Below are 25,260 nucleotides of genomic sequence, written 5' to 3' on the forward strand. Positions count from 1 at the left end.
ACTCATCGCACTCCTCCTCCTCTGACACCACTACACCACTCTTAGCAAGCTCCAACTCCTTCAAAGCAACCTCTAGCTGGTCCTTAAACTCTTTTCTCTCGCGGGCAGCACGCTTAAGCAACTTATCTTGACTCATCAATGTATCATTCATAGTATCAAGCTCAAGCATAAGTGAGTCAAGTGTGGGCGGTACCTCATTTTCGTCGTCGTCGACGTCGACGTCCTTTTTGAGCTTTGCTCCACCGTCAACCGCCATAGTGCAAAACCCACCACGGTTTGCACCGGCAACAAAGCAGAGACCGTTGAGCTTGTCCTCGCGCTTCTTCTCGGACTCATCGTCGGTCGAGGGAGAAGAAGAGTGATCATCGTTGGAGTCGTCGTCGAGGTCGCTGAGGGAGGCGAGGAAGGCGCGTTCTTGAGCTTTGGCCTTCCTGCGGTACGCCTTCTTGATCGCCTCTTTGTCGAAGCCGCCCTTGGCCTTGTGCTTGCCGGAGGTGTAGTCGCGCTTATCCTTGCGCTTGCCGGAGTCGTACTTGTTGGTGAAGGGCTTCTTCTTGGGGCAGTGCGCGACAAAGTGGTCCGGATCTCCACATCCATAGCATCCCTCCTTCGGGCCACCACTGCGTCGGCGGTTCAAACGGTTGTTGTGAAACCGAGAGAACCAATTGATGACGAGTGCCAACTCATCATCCCCAAGAGACTCCAGCTGCTCCTCTGTGACTGACATCAAGCACGACAAAGAGAAAGAAGCTTGTGAAGGGTTAGTCAATGAACTTGAACCACTACCTGAGACCAAAGCCATGGTTGGTGCAGAAGGATTCTTGAGCTTGGCTTGGGTTTGGTAGTCGATCTCTGTGGACTTGAGCTTGCTAAAAAGCTCGTCGACGGTGAGGGTGTCGTAGTTGGCCGACTCGATGATCGCCGACACCTTCACATCCCATACCTTTCGATCAAGGGCATAGAGAAGCTTGAGCGCCCTCTCATGATCACTATAAGGTAGGTTGGCCTTGTTCGCTTTCATTTTGTTGACGATAGTCTGAAAGCGGGAAAACATGGCATCGATGGACTCGCCATCAAGCTGAGAGAAATTCTCGTACTCGCGCTTGTACGTCTCATAGAGTCTGGTCTTGACCTGTGCGGTCCCCTCGTGATAGCTCTGAAGCCTCACCCAGATCTCTCGAGCTGTAGTACAATCGGAGACACGCTCGAACTCAGAGAGCGAAAGACTCGAGAAAAGCACACTGCGAGCTTTGCTATTTGCGTTGTGCCGATCCTTGTGATCCTGGGTGGTACGGGCCGCGACAGGGAGCACAACGTAAGTAGCATCCTCGCAAATTTCCCAGACGAGCCAATCAATCCCCTGAAGATGCGCAGACATGCAGATCTTCCAATAAGGATAGTTGGACCCATCAAAGTGCGGTGGTTTGCTAGAACCACGCTCCATGTCGCCTTCGTGGATCACGGACCGATTAAGGTGGAATGATCCTTAACCGGCTCTGATATCAATTGAAGGGCCAAAAACGGCGACCAGAGGGGGGGTGAATGGGAGCCTCAAATTTCTTTCGAAATCTTCAACCACTGTCCCAACATCAATCCCCAAAAAGCATTCACGAAAGACTTGATGACCACGACCCTAGAGAAGGGTGGATACTCCCTCAGAACACAGCGGGTCACCACAGAGCAAACGGAACAAAGATCGAAGCCCAAACGAGCAAACTCCCAAAAGAAAACAGCACTGCTCCTGCAAATATTGGACACGTCCGGTATTATATCGGACACGTCCGGTATTTTCGGACACGTCCGGTATTATCTCGGACACGTCCGGTATTTTCAGCAGCAAGCTGACCAAAAGAGAAAAATCCAAAACCCCGTCAAATGGTGTCCAAAAATCATGAAATTTTAACCATAGCTCTTTAGACACCAAGGGAAGGTCTCCACCAAATTTCAGCTCAAAACTCCAAAGTGAGAAATATCGGACACGTCCTAGATCATATCGGACACGTCCGGTATGAATGAGCAGTTTCTCGAGAAAAATCAAATCAAGCCATAACTTGATCAAATCAACTCCAAATGACTTGAAACTTTGCACAAGGGTTCACAAGCGAGTAGAAAGGCAACCTCTAAAGAATCATGGCCCGAAACAAACTCTAACTCCGTGAATCGAAGGAATTGAAGAATCCCCAAAAAAAATAGGTCAAGAACTTAAATTGCTCGGATCTGCGATCTCGTGAGGAATTAGTGGATTTCCTTCGGTGGAAAGCTTCTACTCATGTCATTGATCGATCCAAGGCAACAAGAACGAACCAAAACCATCCCAAAACGAAGAAACGAGAGGGGAAACAAGAAGGGACAAAAGGAGCTCGTGAAGAACACCAAAATCACATCAAGAACACAACTAAATCATGAATCCCGGAGGACATACGGTGGTTACGGCCACCGATTCCTTGAAAACCAAGTCACAATTTGAGTTGTGGACCTCTCTCATACATGGAAGCAAACTAGAGGAAGAAACCCTAAAGGAGAAAATGAAAACTGGAGGAGGTGAGGAAGATGGGGGCTCCCTCATCCTATTTAACAGGGCTATTACACATTCCCAGTTTTGCCCCTGGATACAAATAAGTTGAACCGCTAAGCCCAAGGGCGTTGTTGTCCAACCCGGTGTAATCTTGATCCGACGGCCACCGCGCCTTCTCACCGGTAGCTTCGCCTCGACGCGAACTCCCCGATGCCGCCACGTGCCGTCCGTCCCTCCTCGGAACCTCCGCCCGGGTTTTGAGGCCCAAACCCGTAAACCGTCCATCCGATGGTTTTGAGGTCCAAACCATCAAACCGTCCGCGAGTAGCGTACTCCATACGCGTCCCCCGCCATCCGACGCGTGTCACCGCCGTCCTCGACCGGCCGGCCCGCCAAGTCCTCCTGAGCCTCGCTCGACTCACGCGTCCGCCGTCTTGACCCGGTCAACACCGTCACTCCATGTCTTCTTGCACTTGTCGATGTCCCAAGTGTCAGCCACCGCGGCTAGTCACCCGGCCTCTGGGTCCCTCGGTCCAAGCCTCACGTCCGTCCTTCACCGCTCCCGGTCTGTCGGCACGGCACGTCCTCCTTGACCTTCACCTCGCCGTCGACCACCGCATCCGAGCTCCACACCTGCACAACACAAGCCAAAAGACATGTCGCACACATAGCTTTCGCCATGGTAAGGTTAGTCACCACTCAACCAACTTCGTGGATCACATTGACAATCACTCATCACAAAACGAACACACAAGGGTACTTGTCAACCTTGTGTTCGCAATGTTTGAGTACCTTATGTGTGTCTCTGTATATATGTACTTTTGCTTTTGACTGTTGATTCTACAAGCACTGACAAAAGGATTGTTAGCTTTCTATAATTTAGGAGAACACTCCAGCAAAGGATTGTAGCATTTGTATATAAGATTGTACTATGATTTGCTGTAACAATGAATTGAATTTCAGAACACTCAAGCAAAGGTTACACAAGTGAGCAGTAAAGATGGGCCTGTGGAATCACTAGTATTAGAGGCTGAATCGCATGTTATCGTTGAGAAGGACCTGGTTTCTCAGGCAGAAGAGGAGGAGATTGAGACTCTTCTTGGCAAGTAAGTTACCTGAATCCGATCTAAACAACTTCAGATATCTCCTTGGCAGTTGGCATGCCACCTTCTGTGCTTGCAGATCCTGATTATTCAGTTTATCTATCTTGTGCCAAACTGCCAATTGATTGGATATGCTGGACTCCTGGACTAATACCTTAACATGCTCCACGTCTCATACCAGAAATTGCAGTGAAAATGTCATAATTGCCATTGTGTGCCTCTAACGTTTTGGCATGAGTGCAAATGGATTCTTTATGTGTCTATGGTATACCTTTGCTTGACAATATAACTGATGCAGCGAACTCTTTTTTTCCAGTTATGTTATGGCCATTGGTGAAGCAGAGGCTTTTTCAGAAAGGATGAAGCGCGAACTTGTAGCTCTAGAATCTGCAAATGTTTATGCCCTGATGGAAACTGAATCTGTTGTCGAAGAGGTATGCGCTCTTCTTAACATTTTTAGACTAAGGAATATAAAATTTCGGCCTTCAACATCCACGAATGAATGTGTCCAATCATTCAATACAGACACATAGTACTTAGACCACATTTTACCACAAAGTAAAGTTTAAGACACAAGACTAAGATACTAGACTTAAGCCTTGATCCTATTCTGATTTCACCAGCCCATTTGTTGAGCAATTCCAGCATCGAAGTCTTCAATAATCAACCGCAGTCTGCCTCTAGAGACGCACAGTGCATCTGAACAAACTCAACGCTCAACTAGGAAGAGCTTTGGCAGGCCCCTTATCCTCATCCAAACTATTCCTCCTTCCAGCGTCCAAAAAACGAGAGCCTCACACCGATCTGTTAACACCACCTAGCGGGTCAGGAGATAAGCACGAAGGACGCAAGTGCTTGCGATGAAGGCCCTTAAATCCGTGAATCGACACCTCACCCAGATTATCTCGCCATTGGGGGTCGGTCACCGTTGAGCTAAGAAGGACGGCAAGTGCCTTTGACGAAGGCCCTTAAGTCCCTGAATAGGCGCCTTACCCAACTTATCTTGCCCATTGGTGGTCGGTCACCGGTGAGCTACTGTTGTCGCCCATATGCCCTCGACCCTCCATCTCTACTTTCGTGTCTTCAGCGTGGGATCCCCTGGGCGGTGCCTCAAGGAGGGATACAACGCCGAGCACCGCCACCCGCCTATGCTCTAGGTGGAGTTTCCCCTAGAGATTTACCGCGGTTTGAGAATGGCCACTCCAACGATGGTTCCAATGAAGATAGTCGCACCGTAAGGTGTCACCATAGTTGGCTCCAACCGGAGCTAGCTGAGGCTTTCGCCCAGGTCAACCCACCCCAACCCCACAAAAGACACCACAAATGACCTAATGGATGGTGCGGCAGTGCTGGTGGCTAGGTTCCTTTGCTGCTTGAGCGGGCGATGCGGGATCACCCCCTGCACAAGATGCTGGAGCCGTGCCCCATCATCCGGAGGCCACCGCCGAAGCAGGCAACACGGATTAGCACCCCTTTAGCCGCCTCACGCCATCGTTGCCAAGGCAAGCCACGTTCAGATTAATGAGCAAGGTGAAAACTCCTGTTACATTCACGGGGTTCCGAGCGGGTGCATTTCCCGACCGTCGCCGCTGTCAAACAGCACCACAGGCCTGGATCTGACCTCCAACCGCTAGCCCAACACAGGGTTTGTGCGCATTGCCAGATCCACCCGCATGGCACGAGCACCTCGCCGTCGTGCCCGCAACACGGAGAAGAGGCCTGTTAGGTTTCAACACTGCAGGATCATGATTTACCTTATATGTTGAAATATATTGAAAAAATGAATTCATTACCAACCATATGCCAAAACTATTTCGTTTCGGTAGGTTCTATTGAGTGCCTGTTATCTCATCCTTAAATATTTGACTGGTTATATACAACTATTTTATTCTCAATGGTAATTCCAATAAATTTAAAAAATCCGTATTCTTTTCCTGCAGGTATTGCAGGGTCTAGAAATAGCCAGTATATGTGTTGAAGATATGGATGAATGGCTAGGGATTTTCAATATAAAGCTCAGGCATATGAGGGAGGATATACAATCTGTATGCTTACTTTCACCTTTACTAATGTATATGCGCAAATTATATTTCCTTAGGGTTGTTGTGATTAAAATTATTTTCCCCTTTAATGCCTGATACATTTGAAACCGAACTCTAGGGTTGTCTGAGGGAAAGAAGCCCAATAAGAGCTTAATGAAACAAATTTGAATTGCTTGTCACAGGCTTACAGCTTATAGTGCATCTTGGCTGTTCAAATTTACACTTAGTGTTGTCTCTACTGAAGACATTAGGGCAATCTCCTACCATATTCATATTAATTGTTTAAAAAATGAACATATGTACAAGATGAAGTTGCAGGATCATTAATAAATATTCATTTATGACCTGCGATGGATGTTACCCTTCACATTTATATGAAGTAATTAGAAACTTATAATTCGAGTGGAGAAGAAGTATATTGGTACCGATCTACAAGAATAAAGAGAATATTCAAAGTTGTACTAATTACCAGGGAATTAAGTTGATGAGCCATACTATGAAGCTATGGGAGAGAGTTATCGAGCATCGCTTGAGAGCAATAACGCGGGTCTCTATGAACTAATTTGGTTTCATGCCCGGAAGGTCAACAATGGAAGCCATTTTCTTAATAAGACAAGTTATGGAGCGGTATAGGGAGAAGAAGAAGGACCTATACATGGTTTTTATCGATTTGGAGAAGGCTTATGATAAAATACCAAGGAATATTATGTGGTGGGCTTTGGTCAAACATAAAGTCCCAACGAAGTACGTCGGGCTCATTAAGGACATGTACAATAATGTTGTGACTAGTGTTCGAACAAGTGATGGAGACACGAATGACTTTCCGATTAGGATAGGACTACATCAAGGGTCAGTTTTGAGCCCTTATCTGTTTGCCTCAGTGATGGATGAAGTCACAAGGGACATATAAGGGGACATCCCTTGGTGTATGCTTTTCGCGGACAATGTAGTCCTAGTTGATGAAAGTCGGACAGAAGTGAATCAGAAACTGGAGTTATGGCGGGAGACTTTGGAGTCCAAAGGTTTTAGACTCAGTAGAACTAAAACTGAGCATATGAGATGTGACTTTGGCACTACTACTCGGGAGAAGGAAGATATTAGTTTGGAAGGTCAAGTAGCGCCTAGGAAGGATACCTTTCGATATTTAGGATCAATGCTACAGAGAAATGAAGATATTAATAAAGATGTTAGCCATAGAATCAAAGCAGAGTGGATGAAGTGGCGCCAAACATCTGGTGTCCTATGTGACAAAAGAGTACCACAGAAGCTAAAAGGCAAGTTTTATAGGACGGCGATTAGACCTGCTATGTTGTATGGTGCAGAATGTTGGCCTACGAAGAGACAACATGTTCAACAGATAAGTGTCGCGAAAATGCGTATGTTGCGTTGGATTTGCGGTCATACAAGAAGGGATCGAGTTCAGAACGATGATATACGTGATAGATTAGGGGTAGCACCAATTGAAGAAAAGCTTGTCCAACACCGGTTGAGATGGTTTGGACATGTCCAACGGAAACCTCTAGAGGCACCGGTGCGTAGTGGAATCCTAAGACAGGATAGTAACGTGAAGAGAGGCAGAGGAAGACCGAAGTTGACTTGGGTAGAGGCAATAAAAGGAGACTTGAAAGGATGGAATATACCCAAAGACTTAGCCTTAGATAGGAGTGCTTGGAAAACAGCTATTCACGTGCCTGAACCTTGATTGCTTCTGCTGGGTTTCAACTCTAGCCTACCCCAACTTGTTTGGGACTTAAAAGGCTTTGTTGTTGTTGTTGAATTAGAAACTTATAATTCCAGTTTATAGTGAACTTCAAGGTTGTAGAAGATGATAATGCAACACACAAGTCCAATTGTAATGTGGCCTTTGTAATCTGTGCAGCAGTGTTATCTTTTTTTCTTTTTGGTAATAATGCAGTAACGGGGCTAAAAGAATTTCCTACCTCCTTGCCTTTGTGCTGGATGGGGAACAGTAGCAGGCTTACGATTGGCTGGATCGTGTTTGTCGTTTGTCATCGGCGATCTGTGCAACCTTTTTAAACTAATCTGAACTGTTTTTGTTTTCCTGTAATGTGTGTTTGTAAGGGTTGTCACGTTCTTAATGCAAAGAAATGCAGCTCTTCTGCGTTTTGGAGAAAAAAAAGGAAGCAAGGTCAAGAAACCTGCAAGAGAGTTGGTAGAGGTGTTTGTAGGCAACATTTGTTCTGTCGTTGTGTAATTTTGGATCTTCTTTCTCTGTGAGGGCATTCGTTCTATGTTATCTTATAGGTAAATAATATGCACCATCTGTCAGAAACTGAATTCAAAATACCATAAACTGTTTCACTAACCAGATCTATCTACGTGTCTGATCATGCCGAAGCTCCCCAAAACTATTCCATTAAAATGTACGAGTTCATGCATGAACTGACAGTAGACATATATACCTTATGGTTTTGCAGATAGAATGGCGTAATAACAGACTGGAGTTGCAATCTGATAGTAATGTGGCTTTGATTGATGAGGTTGACAAATTGCTTGTGCTGCTGCAGATTCCACCTGAGGTGTGCATTCTATTGACCTATTAATTCCTTTTTCCTGTATTAATATTTATGCTACAATAGTACCAAAATTCCTGATGCTATTGATCATACTGCAGTATGAGGCATCATTAACTGGAGGATCATTTGATGAAGGAAATATGGTTAAGAACATTGAAGCCTGTGACTGGTTAACCAGTGCTATAAAGAACCTAGAAGCATCCAACATAGACCCAATCTATGTAAAATTGCGTGCTGTAGGTCCTCTCCCTTGGTACAATTAGCATTTCTTTTCCTATTGAAGATTTACATGCCTGAGATTTTCGTTTAGTATTGCAAATCAGTGGATATTAACTTAATCCTTATTATATATGTATTAGTATGTTGCTCCTGTAGCATTTGAAGGACTTTTGGGGATATTGAAAGATAAATATATTGATCGGAGAAAAGAAGAAAAATTCGCGAGACAATTAAATTTATTTCATATGGAAGGTTAGAATAATTTCCGTTTAATTAAATACATCTTGAAAAAGGATGCCAGCTAAAGTGGTTTTACTTAAATAATGTTGAACTTTGATTCAAGCCGAATCCAGAAGTCAAATGTCTATTGCCTTCTTTTCTTTCTATTCTTCTTGAAATTTGGGTTCCCACTCATGATGATACGGTATTGAAATGGAAATCTGGATTATGGCTATAATGTTATGGATAATGCACAGCTTTTACGTAATTCTTTTGTGTTATTTTAAACAAAAATGTGGCTTAACTAATTTGCATCTGATTTGCAAAAATATACAGGTTAGGGAAAAACGTGCAGAATTTGTACTTCTAAAGTGCACCTTCGTTCGGAGGGCATCAGAATTTTTAAGGAATTACTTTCCTAGTTTGATTGATTCTATGCTAAATGACAAAGGAAACTTCTCTCAGGTAAATCTGGCTTCAATAGCTGTAATATTGAAGTGTTGAATTACTTTCCTAGTTTGATTGATTCTATGCTAAATGACAAAGGAAGCTTCTCTCAGGTAAATCTGGCTTCAATAGCTGTAATATTGAAGTGTAGGATAAAATCAGGATCTTTGTAATCACACTCCTAAACACTTGCAGCGAGGTCAGCTGCAGAGGCCTGATCACGCTGATATGAGGTACAAATGCAGGACTTATGCACGGCTTCTACAACACATCAAGGTTTTTGCATAATAACTCGATGTGAAAGTTTTTCCTACTGATAACTAGGAACAAGTGGCTTTTAGCTAGTAAAATTTGGTGCATTCTAATGCCCTCTTTATACTCTGTTTTCAAGAGTTTGGACAAGAGTTGTATGATGCCTTTGCGGAAAGCTTACTGCCATTCACTGAACGTGCTAATTCGACGTGAGGTGGGGTTCTATGAGTACTTTTTTTTTTTAATTTTCTCTTCAATACTGAAAGTTAATTAAAATTATTGACTTCTGCTTAGTATACATCATTAAATTTTCTAAGAAATTCTAGGACTCTAACTTCAAAAATTGCATAACAAAAACAATGGTCTGACATAATAATCTCACATTTGTTTTGTAGTCACGTGACTTTTCTAATGAACTCCGTAATAGTTCAAAAGCGTCAAAGAGCAGCACACCATTGTTTGAGGGTCCTGCAGGTGCAAACCAGCCTGCAAGTATTACAGATAGTCCTGCAGATGCATACTCCAAGATGATTACTGTTTTCATTCCACTTCTTGTAGATGAGGTTGTTCTGTATTTCATTGCATTATTTTTGTTAAGACTTAATAATATTAGTATCCTAATGACACTATTCATGAATATCTGCGACTAGAGCTCATTCCTTGCACATTTTATGTGCTTCGAAGTTTCCGCACTTTCTCAATCTGATGCTTCAAGTAGCAATCCTAATGCTGAATCAACTAGTACTTCGTCGGTTGCATTAGAAGCTTCTGCAAGCATTGGCAAAACAAGTAATATAAACCACCACCTCCCAAGTTAAACAGTATTTTTTGGAGTGAATGTATTGATTTTCTTCCTTTCCGAAAAGTGTAAAAGTTAATATTTTTCCAGGTAACAATCCAGCCGAGCTGGGAGCGCTAAATGAATGCCTTCAGGAGTTGCTTGATGGTATTCAGGTTGACCTTATTAGTTTTCCTCACATATTGCATATAAATGCCGATGAGCCAAAAGCTGAATTAACAACATTTTGGACTGTACTGTTGAAACATCACTTGTTTTATATGGTTCCTTCTCAGGAGGACTTTTATGCTTTGGTTGACTGGGCATTCAAGCTAGATCCACTGAGTTGCATATCTATGCACGGAATAACAGATCGGTATCTTTCTGGTCAGAAAGCAGAGGTCTCCGGATATGTACAAGTGTTGCTTGATGACTTGGAGACAAGAATAACAATTTTATTTAGCAGGGTTTGACTCTACTATTAGGCTAGCCTTTTTTCTACTTTGGAGAGTTCTTCCATATGTTCCTTACTCTTTCATATTCTTGGTCAGTGCAGTTTGTTGATGATGCCTGCTACCAGATTGAGAAGTATGAGCGCAATGTGCGGCAAGTTGGAGTTGTTCCCTATATTCCCAGGTCTGTGTTATGTTTAAAATTGATATTTGTAAATTCTGAAAAATTCTGCCATAGGTTCTATGGGTATACATAACTATGTTTATCTGAATTTGTTCATATTCCTTTCTATTATATAGATTCTCACAACTTGCAGCACGTATGGAGCAATATATCAATGGATCCAGGGATCTAGTTGACCAGGCATATACTAAAATCGTATGAACTTACTGACCCCTCACCATCCAATGTTAAAAATAATTTAACAAATTATGCGCCAACTACTGATGCATTTGCAACCAATGTTGGCCATTTCATACCACTCCGATTTATATTTGTTTCCTCAACCACACCTCTAGTTAACCATATGTGACTGAAACAGGTCAGTATTATGTTTGTTATACTGGAGAAAATTGCTCAAGTGGAACCTAAATATGTTGATATTGTACTTTTGGAAAACTATGCAGCTTTTCAGCACAGGTTTAGTTCTTTTTTCTCCTGGTGCTCTTCTGTGTGCATTTGTATGACTGTGCCACTGTTTTATGGCATTTACAGCTCTATAATGATGCTTACATCCTTCATTCATAACTTATTTTATGGAAACTACAGCAAATAGGTTCCAACCTCCAACTAATGGCTAAAGCTTTGTGCAACCTTGATTGGTGCAACTGGGATATTGCCATTCCTTTATCTAAATTTTAGGAACTAATTGGAAAATCCACACACCCTTCAGCTGCCTCATCAACTATAACAAAAAAGAAATAAAATACCTAAGTAGTAAATATTAACACAGCATAGTAACTGTTGTACATAGGAAAGCCATAGAGCTTGAGTGCATGACCTTAAGAGGCTTAAGATGTGAGAAAGAGATAAGCTCCCTCTTCACATTTGTCTTATCTCTTCATATACCCGCTTCACAAGTTCACTGCCTGGGCACCTTGCCATTTGATCTCACAAGTAAGTATGTGCTGGACCGTTTCATCTTTCTGATCACACAACACACAATTATGAGGGTGTGAAAGACCTCTTCTTGCTAATCTATCTGCAGTCCAACATTTAGTTTTAATTGCAAGCCAATTTAGCCAAATGAACACTTTGCATTTAGACAAGGCCCAACCTTTGGGAAGCAAGTGCCAAACAGTTGGGCCTAACCCCATAATATACTAGATCCCTGAGTCTTGGGGGGCCAATCTTGGAGAAGCAATCGCCAAACAGTGCTTGTTCAGCATTCCCCTCTCACTCACCAGTTTCTTTATTGAGGCGTGCATCCTATACAAATGAGCTGATGGCAGCAATGATGCAACCCACTCCTTCAACTTTGTATTGAACCTGTCCTGTCCATATGTCCCACTAAATAGCATTTAGTTATTTTTATGATCTTCCATATAATCTGTCACTTGCAATCTGCTCAACAACTATTGACTCCAAGTGACAAAAAAAATCAACACTTTCATGTAAGAATTAAGAAAAAAAATAATGAAAATGAGATGTGAACATCTCATGTCCAATGCAAACATGGAACTTTTCTTTAGCAAAAAAGGTTTGAAAACAGCAACACCAAGTTTTTGTGTTTGCGGAATGAAGGTACATATAATGTCATAAACTGCACCAAGTAATGCTGGAAATTTACCCGTAACAGTTGTGAATACCTAGCATTTTGTAGAACCAATTAACGATATAATTAATTGGATATGCAGCTTGTATGATTTGGCAAATGTTGTGCCAACACTTGCTAAATATTATCATCAAGCTAGTGAAGCCTATGAACAAGCTTGTTCACGCCATATCAATTTGGTCATATATATTGTAAGTTGTCTGTAACTCCTTTCGGTTCCATTCCCATTTCCCAATGAGACGATACACTAAGGCATTGTTTGAATGTTATCGGATTCACCTCAATCCACATGTGTCGGTGTGGATTGGGGTGTAATTTAGTTCAAGTTCCACTCCAATCCACCCTAACACTGTGGATTGATTCGAATCGGACTACATCCTAACAAGGCCTAAGGCATTTATATTTACTGCTTGTGTCACGGAACTTATGCCTGTTTGCGTTTTTTAGCACTTCGAAAAGCTATTCCAATTCGCTCGGAAAATTGAGGAATTAATGTACAACATGAGCCCTGAGGAGGTGAGTCACGTGATTTGGTTCTGCATTGTCTTCCTAAAAGTTTATGCCATGTAGTGACCTAATCTCAGAGCTGGACTATTTTCTCTGGTAAATTTGTCGGCATTGTTTTAGCTTGGACTTGTGTGGTATTAAAATATATTCATCAGTGTTTTCAGATAATGATCCGTCTTGATCATGTGCCTTCTATTTCTTGAGAAACAAAATTAATTAGTTACCACATCCAATAGTAACATGTTATTCAGTTAAGATGTATTTCCATAGACATAATGATATGGAAATACCCTTAATGCTTTTACTAATGAACTCTGCACTGTTCTAGATCCATGCTTTGCTATGCTACGTAGTCTATCTTCTACAGTCCATGACCGAAAACTGTTTCCTGTCTAATGCATTTTTTGCTCACAAAGTTATTTCAAATGTCTAACTCTCTAGGCTTAGTGCCCAGTATTGTTCTATTGGTAGAAGTATAAAGTGTATATTGTTGGATACTTCTAACTGCCACAGATACCCTTCCAAGTTGGAATGTCAAAGGTAGATTTTCGCAAGATGTTGAAGTCTAGCTTAACTGGAGTAAGTTGAGAGTAAATTCGTCTTTAACATCTATGAACTTTCATGAACTTAGTCATAAAGCAATATCCCTTACTCTCATTTTATCTGGTTGACAGCTTGACAAGACAATCAATGCAATGTATAGAAAACTACAGAAGAATATGACTGCCGAGGAATTGCTGCCTTCACTATGGGAAAAATGCAAGGTATGTTATCTTCATAATGGTAAACAGTGAAATGAAGAGGGGAGCTATTGTAATATCTTTAGTGAGACACAGAAGATGCTGTACCTCTCACAGTGTTTGATCTTTGTTCTCCTTAGCCAAATTTGTCTTATAAAAGAAATGCCATATAAGTTTGATTGAAGTAGGGGATGTTAGAACCAAATCACAGGTTTGGGGCTAGGTTTCTGATTTCATTAACTTTACCACAAACTATGGCAGGTTGGGGATACATATAGGGCTGCATATTTGGTCCTTAAGAAAGGATTACAACATATTCTAGAGATGCTAAAGCAAGATAAGATAAATATAAGGTGCTGACATATGCACCAACTATTCCTAAGATAAGCATCCTAGATAGATAACAACAAGACTTATGCTTTCATTCTCCCCCTAAGTCTTGTGTGGCATTTTCCGGGGAATTTGAACCATCCCAATCCTGGCGCGAAGCTCTTGAAACTTGACCCGCCCAAGGGACTTGGTGAGAAGGTCGGCGAGCTGGTCCTGGGTGTTGATGTAGCCGGCCTTGATGCTCCCCTTATTCAAGCCACTTCAAATGAAGTGGTACTTGATGCGGATGTGCTTGCTGCGCTCATGGAAGACGGGGTTCTTCGCCAAGGCCAAGGCGGACTTGCTGTCCACCCTGAGCTCCACTGCTTCTGCGTCTTTGCCCAGGAGATCTCCCAGCAGCCGAGGCAACCAGAGAGCCTAAGTCGAAGCGGTAGTGGCAGTGATGTACTCTGCCTCGCAACTAGAAAGGGCCACCACCTGCTGCTTGACCGACTGCCAGCTGATTAGACACTTGGCAAGGAAGAATAGTGTCCTGCCAGTGCTCTTGCTTGTGTCGATGTGGCCGGCGAGGTCGCTGTCGCTGTACCCGATGAAGTGTTCCACGCCAGGTTACCTCGGGTAGTGCAAGTCGTAGTCGGAGGTGCCCTCGACGTACAGGAGGATCCTCTTGACAACCTGTTGATGCTCCATCGTCGGGCGTTGCATGAACCGACTGACGTAGCCAACGGCGAACGCTAGGTCCGGCCGTGTGTGGACGAGGCAGCAAAGACTGCCCACAATGCGTCGGTACTGCGTGGCGTCGACCACCTTCGCCGTGCTGTCGCGGCTCAACACCTGGCTCACCACCTCCGGTGAGTCCTCCACCGCCTACACCAGCGAGTCCTCCACCAGCTCCACCACCGGCTACACCCCAATCTCCTGCATCGGCACCCACACCTCTGAGATCGGCACCAGCAGCTTTGGTCTGTGACAAGCAGCGCACGGTGGAGTTCACCAATCCGCTGTCCAACGACGAGGATCGCGTCGATGCCTACCACGACGACGAGCCTCTACGCTACCGTACCTTGGACAACATCTTCGGTGATCAGCCCATCCCTAGACTAGCGATGCATGACTTCGAGGCTGAAAGGGACCGTGACGCCTAAGAGGGGGGAGGGTGAATTAGGCAACTTAAAACTCTAACTCTAAACTATGGCCTCTTTTTCTAACCTTAGCAAAATCTATGCAAAAAGGTAAATTGTCTAAATGTGCAACTATGGTTTTGCTAGTATGTTGCTATCTCTACCGTAAAAAGAGTTATGCAACCTAGGTTCCAAACATATCAACTAGCCTATCACTAAGCTAGAAAAATAAAGCACACACCAAGACTAACATGAGAGAAAATTTGGGTCTATAGTATTCACTAACCCACTTAGTAATTTTCTTGTCCATAATGATGCACCCCATGAAATGCACCCATACTTAGCCAAGTCTCTAAATTCCCCGAAGTCCATCGGACTTCTCACTTCTCTTTCAGGATCCAAACCTTCTTGGTGCTCTTCATATTGAAAATGATCTCCTTTGGCACCCAAATGCATTTGGCCCCATTGTTGGCTTGCTTGTTCACCTTGATGGCCACCACCTTGTCATTTTTCTTCTTCAAGAGATAAGGTGTGGAAGCATTTTTGTCCACCTTATTGGTGTAGGTGTTGGAGAGCTTGCTTGTTTCATTTTTGTTTCTCTTTCTTCTTAGCTCCTCCCCCATTCCTTATCTTGCACTCATAGGACTTGTGGCCTTCCTTGTGGCACACGTAGCAAACCACGGTTTGTCCTTCATCAAGCTTCTTCACTCCCTTAACGGTGTTATCTTGATAGTGTTGGGCTTGCTCCGTTTTGCCTTTTACTTGAGTCAAGTCCTTCACAAGGTGAGCCACTTCTTGCTCGTCATTGATTGTACATGCATTTGTTGTTGCACTAGCCTCAAGTTGCTCAATTTTAGTAGATATTTCAATATTGAGATTAGCAAATGTCTCATATTGTTCAAGCAAGGTTTTATATGCTTCTTGTGAACTATCTAGCTTTTCTTGTAATATTTTTAGCTTCTTTTGTTGGCTAGTGCAAGACTTAGCATATTTAAGATTTTCTTGCACAAGTTTATTAAAAGAAGGCATTTCATCATCACTATCACTCTCACTAGAGGATGAGCTTTCGTTACCTCATGCCATAACGCACACACGAGAAGAGCTTGATGATTAGTGCTTGTGGCTTCGCCTCTTTTAATGGTCTTCTTCTTCACTTGAAGAATCATCCCGTGACCTTATTGATGTGAGGGCTTTGTCCTTGCACGTCTTCTTTGTCTTGGGTGTAGGTTTGTTTGGATAAATTTCCACAAAGTGCCCCAACTCACCGCATCCATAGCATCATTTCTTTCTTTGCTTATTTCTTTGATTGGTGAAGATGAAATTTTGAATTTGGATGAGCACACATTTGACATTGAGTCTTTGTATCATCTTCTCCATCTTGTTGATAAGTTTGATTCTTTATCAAGGTCGGAGGTGGAGGAGGAAGATTGATCATCATCACTTGAATCTACATCATCATCATCTTCTTCTTCATCTTCACTTGAGGAGCTTGAGCTTGAGCTTGTCTCAACTTGCTTGCCCTTCATCTTCTTTTTCTCACTACATGCGAGAGCTTTGCCTTTGCTTGATGATGAGGCTTCTTCTTAACCCATCTTTCGTGACATTTCAAATGCTACTATCTTGCTAATGATTATGGCCGGGGTCATGGTGCTCAAGTCCTCCATGTTGTGAAGAATGGTGATGATGGTTATATATTTCTTTTGTGGTAGCACAGAGATGATCTTCCTCACGATGTCCGCATGATCTAGCTTTGTTAATCCTATTGAATGGAGTTCATTAATAATTAAATTCAAACGAGAATATATATCATAAACAAGCTCGTCATTATTCATTTTAAAGGAATAATAATTTTATTTAGCTAGACAATGTTTTTGCTGACGGACATTAGTTGTGCCGTCATGGGGCTCTTGGTGTTTTAACCAAATTTTATGTGCCGTATTTAAAGTGAATACTTGGTTAAACACATCCATGCTAAAAGATTCAAACAAGTAATTTTTAGCTCTAGCATTGAAATGAATTTTTTTTCTTCACTCTTTGTGGGTTTATCAGGATTCTTAATGGGTTTCATCCCGTCACGAATGACTCTCCAAACACCCAAATCTACCACCTTAAGGTGATAAGCCATTCTAGCTTTATAGTAGGGGAAGTTGGTGTCGTCAAAGTGTGGAGGCCTAGAGGTATCCATCCCAACCACTCTAAATAGCGTCAGCTCAACGGCGGTGAAGCCAAAGGTCCAAATTGAGCCAACCAACCTCTGATACTAATTGAAAGGGACCGTGGCGCCTAAGAAGGGGGTGAATTAGGCAACTTAAAACTCTAACTCTAAACTATAGCCTCTTTTTCTAACCTTAGGAAAGCCTATGCAAAAAGATAAACTATCTAAATGTACAACTATGGTTTTGCTAGTATGTTGCTATCTCTACCGCAAAAGAAGTTATGCAACCTAGGTTCCAAATCTATCAACTAGCCTATCACTAAGCTAAGAAAGTAAAGCACACACCAAGACTGCAATGTAAATGCGGAAGCTAAAGAGTAAGGTAGAGATATGCAAACTCCCGTCGATGACTCCGGTATTTTTACCGAGGTATCGAGAAGCGCGCAAGCTTCCCCCTAGTCCTCGTTGGAGCCCCTCGCAAGGAATCCCTCGCAAGGGCCAAGCTCCCAGTCGGGTAACTCCGTGGATAGCCTCGGGCCTTCCCCACGCACAAGTGGGTCTCCGACGTGCCTTCCGGCAAGCTTCTCCCGGATGCTTCCCGCCGTCTTCACTATCAAACTTCCGGCCGAAACGCCACGGGCCTTGTTTCCTTCGGTACACGGTGGCGGCCACACCACAAATGCGGTTGGTGTGATCTTGCAATACTACAAGCCCTTCCGATGTATAACAATGGTACGCGCAAGCATCGAGTGATAAGAGTTATGCAAACCTCACTAAACACTAGGCCTAAACCTAGAGCAATTGCATAAGCGGTGGTCTAATCAATCTAAGCACTTTGCAATGCACCTACGCTAATTACCTAATGAATCACTAAGCACTATGCAAGTGGAGATCACTAAAATGGTTTATCAACACCCTTGGTATGTTTCCTCAACTCTCCACATCTCAAATGGTCAGTTGGGGGTTCTATTTATAAGCCCCATGGAGAAAGTAGCCGTTGGGGGCGAAACCCAGCTTTCTGCTACTGACCAGATGCTGATATCATCCTGACCGGATGCGTTCGGTCGTCCCGACCATTGAGCACGCGCGTAGAGATCAGATGCACTGCCTAGTCCGGTCATCATCAACCGGACGTGTCCGGTCGTATTTGCGCCACTCTAGAACCTCTCTGGACATGATCGGACGCTGCACTTTGTGCGTCCGGTCATCTAGTGCCGCTGTGTCCGATCCTCACTGAGTTGTTGCCGCGACGATGAATAGTGAAGTCCGTGTGTCCGGTCACTGCTTCGCTCAGCATCCGGTCGCTGCTGCTGACGCCTGTTGTTGCCGAGCAACTGATCAGATGCGTCTGGTCCTCCTAGGGCCGCGTCCGGTCACCTCTACCGAGCTCGTTTCTTCGCGATCTTGTGTCTAGCTTGGTTCCCATCTTCGTGCTTGGACTATGCTTGATATATTGGGTCTTCTCTTGGCTTCTAGGGTCTTGCTTAAGGTGTTGATCATCGGATCATCATGTTGCCTTCGTCCAAGTCACGTCTTGCACCTTATTGAACTACAAAACAATGACTTACAAATTCATTAGTCCAATTTGGTTGTGTTGGTCATCAAACACCAAAATTCAAAGTAAATGGCCTAGAGTCAATTTTCCTTACAGAGGCGGAGCTACACCTGGTGCACGAGGACGGTGAGCCTTGCTCCGTCGCTGAGGTGGAGGGAGACGCGGCATGGAGCGCCGCGATGCAGCAGGAGATGGACGTGGTCGAGCGGAACCAGACGTGGGAGCTGGTGAATCTTCCTCCCGGCCACCGCGTCATCACCCTTAAGTGGATCTACTAGCTCAAGAAGGATGAGGCCGGGGCGGTGATCAAGCACAAGGCGCGTCTGGTGGCGCACGGTTCGTTCAGCAGGAGGGAGTCGACTTCGATGACGCCTTCGCGCCCATCGCGCGAATGGAGTCCGTTCATCTCCTTGCGCTGGTGGCCTAGGAGGGTTGGCATGTGCACCACATGGACATCAAGTTCACCTTCCTCAATGGTGACCTGAAGGAGGAAGTCTACATCCACCAATCGCCAGGATTCGTCATCCTTGGCAAGGAGAACAAGGTTCTCCCCCTGCGCAAGGCCCTCTACGGCTTGCAGCAGGCGCCACAAGCTTGGAACGCGAGAGCGGGGTATAGCCGGTGGTGGAGCTATTGGAGGACTTACTGGTGTAGGCGGTGGAGGACTTGCCAGAGGTGGCGAGCCAGGTGCTGAGGTAGACAAGCTCGGTGAAGATGAGTTGCTAGCTCCCTCGGCTCCCTCGAAGTGGACGTAGTCGACGACGAAGTCTCTAAGGGTCGAAGCTGAGCCGTCGTCCACCGCCTTGTCCTAGGCCCAGCCTCGCCCTTCGTCGATCACAACGCCCAGGAGATGCGGACGCGCTGTGTTGCAGGGTCGAGGATGCGGTAGGCCTTGACACCCTCCGCGTAGCCAATGAAGACCCCCAGCGTGCTTCGGTCGTTGAGCTTGCCTACGTGGTTGAGCTCCTTGGCGAAGGCGAGACAGCTGAAGACGCGGAGGTGGCTCACCACTGGCTTGCGCCCATGCCAAGCCTCGTATGGTGTCTTGCCGTCGAGGGCCTTGGTGGTCGAGCGGTTGAGCAGGTGAACGGCGGTCATCACCGCCTCACCCCAGTAGATTGCTGGCATCCCTCTTTGCTTGAGGAGGGTGTGGGCGATGGCCACCACCGTCTGGTTGTGGCGCTCAACGACGCCGTTCTGCTGCGGGGTGTACGGCGCAGAGAAGTGGCGCTGAATCCCCTCATCGGCGCAGTACATCATGAACTCACCACCGTTGTCAGTGCGTAGCACTCGACGCTTGAGGCCATACTCCTTCTCCGCAATAGCTTGATGGCATCCGCAGCTGCCGCCTTGGTGTCGAGCAGGATCGCCCACATGTAGCGGGACACGTCATCGACGAGGAGCAGGAAGAAGCATCGGCCTCTAGGTGTGGCCGGTGTCACAGGGCTGTAGAGGTCGCCATGCACGAGCTCCAGCTTCTCCTTGGCGCGGAAGCTCACCTGGCTAGGAAAGGGAAGCCACCGCTACTTGGTGAGGATGCAGGTGTCGCAGAACTACTCCACGTGCTCGACTCATGGCATGCCCTGCACCATCTCCTTGTTGCCGAGCTGCTTTAGGGCCTCGAAGTTGAGGTGCCCAAAGCGCTCGTGCCACCGCCAGGCATTGTCGTCGCGGCGGGCTACAAGACACACGGGCTACACCACCTGTATGTGGAGGATGTAGAGGCGGTTGGTGCCTCTATTCACCTTGGCGAGAAGGTGACGATGGTGATCCCAGATGCGCAGGACCCTGTGCTCGTTCTCCACGCGCGAGACGTTCTCATCCAGCTGTCCCAAACTGATGATGGAGTTCCTCAGCGTAGGGATGTAGTGGACACCAGTGAGCAGTTGGTGCTCACCGATCTTGGCAGTGAAGACGACGGAGCCGACGCCCTAGATCTCCACGGCGGAGGCGTCCCCAAACTTGACGGAGCCTCGAACACCAGAGTCAAGCTCGGAGAAGAACTCCCGCCGCCCGGTCATGTGGTGGGTGGCGCTGGTGTCTAGGTACCACCCATTGATCTTGTCGCTGCCAAACCCGTTGCCGAGGAAGACGTGGGCTTACGGCTCATCGAGGTGGAGGAGCGCGGTGGCGGCCGATGCGGGAGAGAAGTGCGGCTCGATGCTCCCGTGTACGAAGAATAGAGCCGACTCGTCACCCTCTTGCGTTTGCGCAACGTGTACCACCGCTTTTCGCCTGCGGGTAGTCCTTGTCCCAGTGGCCGGTCCTTCCGTAGTTCTTGCAGGTGTCATCGCGGGTTGCCTTGCGCTCGCCGTCGACGCCGTCAGGAGCGCCACCACGCGCCTTGTCCCGCTTGCGCGACCGACGCTTGCGGCTGCTTGACGAACCTGAAGCCGAAGAACCCGAGGCCTCCCCCTTCTTTCGCTCCCGCTGGCGAGCGAGCCACTGCTCCTCGATGAAGAGAAGCTTGCCACCGATGGTGACCGTCTCTGAGGGAGGTTGCTACTCGCAGTTGTCGATGGCCTTGAGGCGACCCATCACCTCCTCGATCGACAGCTCGAAGAAGTCCAGCAACACCTCGATCATGATGGCGACCTGCGAGTACTTCTTTGGGAACGGTGTGGAGAAATTTCTCGATGGCTCTCTCCTCATCGATGTCGTCGTCGCTGTACCACGCCAACTGCTGCATCAGGGAGTTGAGGCGGAGAGCGAAGTCATCGACGTCGTCGCTCGGCTTGAACGCTAGGTTCTCCCACTCCTGTCGCAGCTTCAGCAACATGGATCTGCGAGCATGGTCGCTGTCGATGCGTACCGCGGCGATGGCGTCCTTGGCGGTCTTCTTGTTCGCGAGGGAGGACTGCATCTCCGTCGGAACAGCAACAAGAAACGCCTCTAGTGCCCGTCGATCCTCCTCAAAGTCGGCGTCGCCGTACCAGACCGCGTCCCATATGTGTCGCGCCTGCCTCTTCACCTTCATCACCATGGACCGCTTGGCGTAGTTGGTCTTGGTGAGCATGGGCCAGCCACTGCCGCCGGTGGCATCCTTGAAGACGGTTTGGACAACGAGAGGGGAGCCAGGTCGACCACGGCAACCACGGCGCCGGTACGGGGAAGGGGAGGTGCGCCGCCTGCGAGGGCTCCGTGCGCCAGCATCCCATCCGCGCTGCTCCCTGTCGAAGTCCAGCTGCGCCGCCTGCTCCCGCAGTCGTTGGGCCTTTAGTGCGCGATCGATTCCCGGATCCCGCCAGGCCCATGCACTAGCGTCCGCGTCGGCTCGCATGCCTGTGTCCTGCCCGTCGCGACCACATCCGCCCTAGTTCCGTGCCTGGTGTGCCTCCCACACGGCTCGCAGGTCTAGGTCGAGGCCGTCGTCGTCGGAGTCGTATCTGCCCAGTCCATTTAGGTCGCCCGCATTGGGTTAGACCCGCTCGGCCGCAGCTCCTATGCGGCCCGCGCGCGCCCGCAGCCGTACCCGCTCGGCGTCGCGTCCGCCCACGCCCACTCGTCCACCCGCGCGCGCTAACTCCATGTCCGTGTCCGCGTCGTGAGCCTAGGCGCGTTTGTCGCCGCGCCGGCCCGCGCTGACCTCCCGTAGGGCAGCCGCCTCCGCTGCCGTGGCCTGAGCAGCAGCAGCCGCGACCGCGGCCCGCGCTGCTGCGAGCTCGGCGGCCGCAAGTCACTGCTGAGCAGCCGATGCCCGCTCGCGTGTCTCCGCCGCGACCAGCTCAGCGGCTTGCTTGTGCCGTGCGCTGGAGGTGGTCGAGCGATTGGAGGAGTGGACGGACATGATGGATTGGGATGGGTAAGAACACAGGGAAGATAACTAGGCTCTAGATACCATTTGTTAGAATCCAATCACAGGTTTGGGGCTAGGTTTCTGATTTCACTAGCCTTACCATAAACTATGGTAGGTTGGGGATACATATAGGGCTGCATACTTGGTCCTTAAGAAAGGATTGCAGCATATTCTAGAGATGCTAAAGTAGATGCTAAAGCAAGATAAGATAAAGATAAGGTGCAGACATATGCACCAACTACTCCTAAAAACAAGACTTATGCTTTCAAGGGAAACAACTTGCTAATTTTTCTTGCTTGATGTGTCGTTTGTTGCAGAAAGAGTTTCTTGATAAATATACAACATTCCTTAAGTTGATTTCGAAAATATATCCTGATGAAAAGGTGACATCTGTGAACGAAATGAGGGATATTCTAGCTTCACTGTAGCTGTTTCATTAGAAGGTAACTTTCTGCTCTCTGACTTCTACTACTTTGCCCTTCCACTTGTTTTATTGCATTGTTCATTGTTTGTGCCAGGTTAGCATATTTTTGTTGGTTTGCTTGCGCATAAGTTGACCTGATTCGCATCATCTCAGGTTCTTGATCCTTACTGAACCAGCTCCGAAATGTGATCCTCTGCCAGTTATCTGATTCATGTTCTCTCGTGGAACTGTTAAATAAACTCTGGTTGACATTGATGTTAAACTATTTGTTTATTTGTGTTTTTACTGCCAATAATGTGCATTAGTCAAGGTTAGATACGATGATTGTGGACACTTAACATAGGAAAAAGACGACATATACTGTTCCCCATGTCGCTCATGGGCACCAAAACCACCGCACCTCGCACTTAACTAGCATCGCCGCGGTCAGAGCACACGAGTGGAAGCCCGTGCCGGTGCGAAGACGGTGGCGGGGACGCTCCTCCTGCATGTGCTTGGGCTGTTGTTGGCGCTTCTGCGGGTACTGATACGGCGACCCATGGCTAGATTTGTTGGGACCTAGCCCCTAGGCCGGATCTTGCTTGCCCTTCCCCCTGGCCTGCTTCTAGGGTGGCCTAGGCAGCAGACGCGGATGTGATAGGTATTCTTGCATAACGGTGGTTAGTCCGGTGCAGGACAATGTTGGCAAATGTCGCAAGGGGCAACAATGCCGCAACTACACAGCTTGCAGCGGCCTGCAGCGACTTGCCTTGCATGACAATGGCTTGCTTGGTGTGGGACATCGCCTTTAACGGCGGTGCAAGCAACTTGGTAATTTTATCATCCGATGATAGTGTTGGGATGATTGCGGAGTGACGTTGCTTTGTGCCTTCTTTTGCTAAGGGGAAAGTGGTATGGTTTGGTGGTTTATCCTGCTTGTGCGGGTGTGTTGATGTCTCAATGCAACCGCCAACCACCTGGTGTAGTCTTTGTTGTTTTTAGTTATTAGTTTATACTAGCTACTTTTATCCAATCTGGATTTTTCTTTTTTATATAATAAACAACTCTCTTGCCCGCTTCTTTTTTTTTTTAAAAAAAAAGATGAATGTGGACACTTGTATTGAGAGAGATTATTTAAAATTAAGGCATACTCTCTATGTCCCAAAATAACTGCACATATTGCTTTTTGAGGAGTCAAAGTTTTTTAAGTTTCACCAAATATATATACATAAAAAAGTGCTAATATTTATGATTTGTAATAAGTATTAGTAGATTAATCATGAAATATATTTTCATAAAAATATGTAAGAAAAAGTACTATTATTTATTATGCGTAATAAGTATTAGTAGATCAATCATGGCATATATTTCTATAATAAACTTATTTGGTGATACAAATGTTTTAAACTTTAAAAAGTTTGACTTTTCGAGAAACGTGATGTGTACTAAGGACGGTACACGTGAGAACCAAAAAATGGTCTTGTGTACAGGTTCTTTGGAGAATAGTTATCAATTAGCGAAGAAATGGAGATCCCCTTGCCAGGTTGGGTTGCCTAGGACAGACACTGTATTTGGCTGCTGGAAAAGAGAACAATGCACGTCTGACCCAAGGATCGTTGGTAACTGAAGAAGCTTAGGACTGTTGTCTGGTGACATGGTGGTGCTAGCTTATATCAGGACACTAGTAGGTTTGTTTTAGCTATTGATGTTAATACTTTCCGTAGCTATTTATCTTTAGCCCAATTTCCATGTTTTATTGTATATGTATTTAATTTAGTAATTGGTATTTGCACACAAATGGAATAAACTGCAGGCACGCCAAATTTATCATATATGGACATGCTACGTGTGACAAGAAACGCAGCCACGCAAGCATACCTTGATATGTCAGTCCAGCGCAGGATGTATGTTCCAACTGATTAAGAACATATTTTGTCTATCCAGTGTTGTCTGTTATTACAAATAAAGTTATGCAGCGACATGTTTGGCTTTTCTATATGCATCGGTTTTGCTATGCACTTAGATGTACATTATGTCTAGATACATAGTAAAAGTAATCTATCTAGAACAACCAAAAACATCTTATAATTTACAACGGAGAGAGTACATATACATCAATATTTATGGTGCATAATAGTATATTGTTTGATGTTGGAAATATTGGTACATTTTATAAAATTGGTTAAACTTAAAAAGTATGACTTAGGTGTAACTTAAACCTCCTTAGATTCGACTTTAGAATAGAAGGGAGCATCTAAGTATATAGTTATAGTAATTAATTACTCCAATTCAAAGAAATTACTAACAGAACCGG

At 45.8% G+C, this 25,260-nt stretch overlaps 1 protein-coding gene across 8 annotated transcripts in view; it reads left to right on the top strand.

The window, feature by feature from the left end:
• Positions 1 to 24,870, top strand: part of LOC136486705 (exocyst complex component SEC3A-like) — a 36,414-nt gene extending 11,544 nt beyond the window's left edge. For 2 of the 8 annotated variants that reach the window (XM_066483663.1, XM_066483662.1), the window contains 21 exons: positions 3,479 to 3,621; positions 3,935 to 4,052; positions 5,559 to 5,663; positions 8,099 to 8,200; positions 8,296 to 8,433; positions 8,972 to 9,100; positions 9,278 to 9,358; positions 9,474 to 9,548; positions 9,730 to 9,897; positions 9,985 to 10,123; positions 10,224 to 10,288; positions 10,409 to 10,579; positions 10,669 to 10,748; positions 10,865 to 10,943; positions 11,107 to 11,204; positions 12,422 to 12,530; positions 12,787 to 12,855; positions 13,360 to 13,425; positions 13,521 to 13,610; positions 22,861 to 22,986; positions 23,062 to 23,229. In XM_066483663.1, coding sequence (XP_066339760.1) covers positions 3,479 to 3,621; positions 3,935 to 4,052; positions 5,559 to 5,663; positions 8,099 to 8,200; positions 8,296 to 8,433; positions 8,972 to 9,100; positions 9,278 to 9,358; positions 9,474 to 9,548; positions 9,730 to 9,897; positions 9,985 to 10,123; positions 10,224 to 10,288; positions 10,409 to 10,579; positions 10,669 to 10,748; positions 10,865 to 10,943; positions 11,107 to 11,204; positions 12,422 to 12,530; positions 12,787 to 12,855; positions 13,360 to 13,425; positions 13,521 to 13,610; positions 22,861 to 22,971 — 2,136 coding nt within the window. In that variant the 3' untranslated portion in view covers positions 22,972 to 22,986; positions 23,062 to 23,229. The other 6 variants (XR_010766928.1, XR_010766926.1, XR_010766927.1 and 3 more) reach the window with 6 other exon arrangements.
• The last annotated feature ends 390 nt before the right edge of the window (positions 24,871 to 25,260 follow it).

This window comes from Miscanthus floridulus, chromosome 10, assembly GCF_019320115.1.
Source record: "Miscanthus floridulus cultivar M001 chromosome 10, ASM1932011v1, whole genome shotgun sequence".
Classification (NCBI taxonomy): Eukaryota; Viridiplantae; Streptophyta; class Magnoliopsida; order Poales; family Poaceae; genus Miscanthus; species Miscanthus floridulus.